Source organism: Opisthorchis viverrini (genome assembly GCF_000715545.1).
Source record: "Opisthorchis viverrini unplaced genomic scaffold opera_v5_40, whole genome shotgun sequence".
In the NCBI taxonomy this organism is placed as follows: Eukaryota; Metazoa; Platyhelminthes; class Trematoda; order Opisthorchiida; family Opisthorchiidae; genus Opisthorchis; species Opisthorchis viverrini.
The window spans coordinates 972,911-978,217 of record NW_008751694.1 but is presented as its reverse complement, the minus strand read 5'-3'; the positions used below and the strand labels follow the sequence as shown (position 1 = coordinate 978,217).

The 5,307-nt window shown below is 47.9% G+C and overlaps 1 protein-coding gene across 1 annotated transcript in view; it reads left to right on the top strand.

The window, feature by feature from the left end:
- Positions 1-479: 479 nt before the first annotated feature.
- The window catches only part of T265_13112 (hypothetical protein), a gene marked incomplete at both ends in the record, with an annotated part of 44,357 nt that continues 39,529 nt past the window's right edge, over positions 480-5,307 (top strand). Inside the window, 3 exons of the mRNA XM_009167265.1 lie at positions 480-840; positions 877-1,007; positions 2,925-2,991. Coding sequence (XP_009165529.1) covers positions 480-840; positions 877-1,007; positions 2,925-2,991 — 559 coding nt within the window. The remainder of the gene's footprint in view (positions 841-876; positions 1,008-2,924; positions 2,992-5,307) is intronic.

The window sequence follows — 5,307 nt, the reverse complement described above, 5'->3', positions numbered from 1 at the left end:
GCACGTGGTTATCAAAGCGACTCAAGTGAACTGCATTTGCGCTGAGGACGTTAAAAGAATTTCAGTATTTGGCCATCGATGCCTTCGGAGCATTACCAGAATTTGGTGGGAACACCGGATCATCAATCCTGAAGCACGTCGAACGGCACTCGGGAGAAATAAATCACCCTCGACAGATGAACTGAGCACACTGTAGAGGTTACGCTGGCTTGGCCACGTGCTGCGTATGCCAGTCGACCGACTTCCTCGAAGGGCTCTTTTTGCACAACCACATGAAGGGTGGAAGAGAGCCAGAGGCGGTTAAACGGTGACTTGGCAGCGAAGTATGAATGCCATCAACAGCAAACTCAGCTGCGCTGGTCGTTGCCCTCTTCCTGGATGAGGACCCCGAGATGGTCCATCTCAATGGTTAGACACATTGTCAGACATGGCCCAGTGGCCCCCTCAGTGATGCTCCGGCATCCAGGCTATTGCCTTCAATGCAGAGCTCCCTTCCCAGTCCCCCAATTGACAGCCCACCGATAGTGCTGGATTTATGCACCAATTTATCATCTCCCGCTTGCAACGTGCAGCTGGGAGCAAGATGGCCCAACTGGTTAGAACGCGAATTTTCTGACCGGAAGTTCCGTGGTTCGACACCAACCTCTGCCTCTCGATTTCCCCTGCCTAGGCTTGGGCGACTTGGCAATATCCTAGCTCTCGTGCTCCTTTCGGGTAGCATGGCATCTAGGCACCGGAATGGGGTCACAGGTGAACGATTTTTTCGAATGTGCAGCTACTTACCCCCCCAATCATCGGTGAACGAAACTGCGGCAGCTACTACCAACGTGCGAGTACGCGGTTATTACAGCTGACAATGATGATGATGACCTGCAGTTGCTCAGCCAAATTCCCACCTCGACGCAGCCCTCGACAGTAAACCTGGAACCCCCGACGAATTCGGAAATGAGCAAATGCGTTGTGTCACTCAAGCTTCACGGAGCTCTCCGCCTGCTCTGTTCATAGATGTAAGTGAAATCCTCAGTCAGTGCTTGTCTGACTTACCTGTCTATATCCGGGAGCAAAATACCATCCGGACTAATTGGGCGGGTCGATGGAGCTACCCATATTCAAAAAGAGTGCTCTCATATGGCGATCATAAAGGACTTGGCTTGACCCTCGTTGTGATAAGGCTCTTTACGTCGCTTATTTTACGTCGTCTTGCGAAGGCGCCTGAAGGAGAGATTCGATACAAACAAGCGTAATTCCGGCCGGGAAAGGGGCTGCGTTGATCACATGTTGACAGTTCGTCAAGTGGTAGAGCAATGGTACACATATAGGATCCCTATAATCTTGATGTCTCTTGGATTCCAGATTGCGTTTGATCAACGCGCTTGCCTACCGGGGTATGTCTCAGATGTTCTTGCGCATGCGCTGTTTTTATGCACATGTTTATATGGGGGGCTCTCCAGAGGTCCTCCTATAAGCGGTGGTGCCAAAGGTGCCCAGTTTATCCACTTTTGTTTAATTTCATCGTTCATGATGTAGTGAGACGAAATCTCAAATATCCGGAAACCCCGGTGTTTAGATCTCTCCTAGTGAGAACCTTGTGGTTATGGAGTATACGAACCATACTGTTCTCATTTTTTGAAACGAAAACCGGAAGAGCAGGTACCATTAGAAAAGCCAACCAAGGACATCCGTTCCTTCGACGCTGGACGGTTCTTGAACATAAAAGAATTTGGGGAATATTACTAGCACCCGAGGGAAACGGGAGGGACGTGAAACAGGTGGGTTATTCAAGCATTGACAGGAGGATTCGAGATCATGGGACTTGTTTCGAACGACAAACACCCCGGTAAGTAATTTCGTGCCTTAACCAATGAGTTATCTCGGGCCGCCCTCTCATGGAAAGCAGATATTAACTATCTCTGAAGCAACTTATCGAAGTCTTTTCACAACGCGGTGAAACCTCGCTAATCTCTTCTAAACGTTGGGTCTTCTATAAGGCTGTGACTTCGTTGGATACTCGATAATGGATTCCTTCCTGTCTTATTCACAACCAAACTCGACGCATCGTCTGACGCCAGGTAAGACTGAGTTGAAGCGCCTACTGGGAAGCCTGATTTTTCCAAAAATCCAAAGAAATGGGGAGCGGAAAATGCTAGTACTGGCTGTAAGTTGTTCAAATTGATCAATTCAGCACGTCTCGGGAAACCTGTTGCCAGTGAAACTATCAAGAGTTAACATCGTTGTCGTCATGGGCAATAGTGCACCATCAGTGAAAACTAGCTCTTGGTTCTCGTACAGCCATTGGTAAGGCAGTCCTCGTAAAAGTCTAGCAAGAGAGAGGTTGCAAAACTTTATGTCCGTCGATAAGAAGAGGTGCCTACCCCTTCCAAAAACATTGAAATGAACACACCAGAACGTCGTGTTTGAGCGGTGTTTCATCGGCGTGATTGACCCAGAATTCTTTGTGAACCCCATCCAACAAAATTTGGACGGCAAGAGTTAGCCAGGAAGAAAGGCCAGGAACCGACGTCAAGGTTACTCCTGGAACCAGTGTCATGCTGCGTTGCGTAGGTTTTTGACCGCGCTCGATGAGATTCCCCCCTCCCAAGAAGGCACAAAAAATCCGCGCTCGACTTGACGGTATCCATTTTCCTTTCAAGTTGCAGTCCTGTGGTTTGTCCCCCACGAGCCTTTCTGCAGCAAGGGTTTAGAATGGAAAACGGCTTTGTCAGGAAGATGGTGGTTTTAACTGTTACTGCTATCTGCTTTCTGAGTTTGAGTCACGCGTGCCAATCCAGGAAAACGATCAAGAAATCCGAATTTTGGAATCACGGTACTATTGCAAATATAATAATATACATATTCAACAAACCTTACGGATTCTCCTCTGCAGATACCGTAGGGTCACAAAAATAAGGCGGTGCAATTATCAGCCTGAGGATAAAGCGCTGATCACTACACCTCAAAATCGATATTGTCACAACCAAACAGATATCGACGGTGAGCCACCGCAAAATCACAATGTCCGACCAAAGTCCGTAAGAGTTATAAAAATACTTCAGTAAAACAAGAAGGTTTCAGTTCATCTGGTCAAGGGGAATAAATATGGGGATTGGCTGTCACTTGGGGTTGGAAATGGGAGCACAGTGTTGGCAAGCTGTCTTCTACATTAACAAAAACAACAGTAATAATAATAGTTCGGCTGTAACACCATGCCCTGTTAGCCGAAGGAAGCACGAGGACCGATATACTGCCTTGACAGTAGCTGCCAAAATCCAGAAAAAAAGGGTAATCGTCCAGCGGTAGCACCCTTTCCGATCATCAAGCTCGCGCTCTAACCACTGAGCTATCTCGATGATCAGACATGCGTAATGCCTAACTCAGCCACCTTAATTTGATTATTTTTGTCTGCTTCTCTAGTGATTCTGACTCATTATCTAGTACCCGCTAACGAACCGTTTCATCACGAATATACTACTGTCAGTTAAAACGGGCTTTACTACGAATACAATGGTGATAAAATATCCGAGGTATTTGCGGTTTTCATATATTGGGTGGCATTTTTCACAGCCATAAAGTAGGTCTGCCGCCGCAATGGTTTTGCAAGCGCCGCCATTTGAATTCAGTGATATTTGTTTCAGACTCCAAAGGTGATGGAAGTTGAAAAATGGTACTCGTGCCCTGTTGATGTGTGTACTGACTGTCACAATTCAGTCACTGTTTATGCAAATAAGCAATGCAGTGCAAAAGATCGAGTAAGAGAAGTAAACCTGTCAACAAACTTTCGCTTCACATTTTGACGTCTCAAGCGGCTCCACAGGAAAGAAAACGTTGTAGATAGATTCCTCTCCTTTAAATTCAAAAGGGCATATCGAAAAGAAGAGTTCTTTTCGCTGTTCCATGTACTGTGGTTTGTTCGGCCACGGTCAAATATTAACCATCTCAACCCCCAGGTGTGATTTCGACGTTCAAATTCACTGTCCCTTGAAGGTTTAAACAGGGTGGTGTAACTGACAAAACTGAAGAGTAGCTAAGATTGCACTAGCGAAAATCCAACATTGTGAGGCAAGTTTTTGCTAGCACATTGCATGTCCTAACGCGCCTAGGTGTATACGGATAAGTGGTATGAAGAGTATTCGCATTTCAATGGTATTTGCGGTCGGTCAGGTCAATGTGAAGGTTGACGAAAAACCTGTAGTAACGGTAAATTCTTCAGCTTAGTTCTCTGTCTGAGCTTCCCAAAAACCTGTAGAACGGTAAATTCTTCAGCTTAGTTCTCTGTCTGAGCTTCCCAAGCTAGCGTTCACGTCAAAACAACAACCAAAGGCTCACCAGGTCTATAAACGAACAAAACGAAGTCAAGAACAGTTGTACAGCGCTTTGTATATATAGCGTGAGCGGTTATAACTTTCTGCAATTTCTGACGCGTTCTGGATGCACCATTGACAACCGGCATTTGACAAATACTGGGTCAGGATTGGTTGTTGGGTCCAGACTGTCGACCAATCAGATCTCGTCTTGATGCCGGACCGGCAAGCGTCCCGAATTCTGGGCCAACCTCGAGCGGGTTAGGCTTCTCGGCCGTAGCAGCGCCTAAAGACGTGCGGTATAGTGGGATCCGCGTGGATTCCTGCCTAACACCTCCCCCTTGAAGTTTGTTGACGTAGCTTCGAAGCTGGGGGTTCACTTGCATTGGCCTCACTGGCTTGCGGCTTTCTGGGAGGTGCCGAGATCAAAAGTGTCCGGAAGCATTTCTAGACTCATATCACTCGGTCCTGATGGCAGGATCGGCGCATCTGTCGGCCGGACTTGGTTCGCGTGGCGTATCCACTTGGCTGGACCAACTTGAATCTCGTAGAACACTGCCGCGCCAGCGAAGGATGAGTCTTGGGGGCCATGTAGGGCTTCTGCCGCTGTAGTCACGAACCAACACTCTTTGGCCTTCGCTGAATGCGCGCGCAGTTGCACCATGATGCCGGTTGAACTGTTCCTCCATTCTGGTGTTGCGTTTGCCAGTCTGCTTTGTTTGGGGCCGGATAGTGTCATGCGGTGTTCGTAGCCTCCTTCGGAGCAGTGCCTCTGCTGGTGATACTCCATCAGGTGGCGTCGCTCGATACGCCAGCAGGAACCTTTGGAAAATCTCTTCCGTTGGCCCCTCCTCCCTGGACTTTTGAAGTGCCCGCTTGAGCGAGTCAACAAAGCGTTCCGCTTGGCCGTTCGACTGTGGATGAAACGGCCGCGTGCGTATGTGTTATGCCATACTCCCGACAAAAATTTGCGAACGCCGACGACGTAAACTGACTGCCGTTGTCGGAT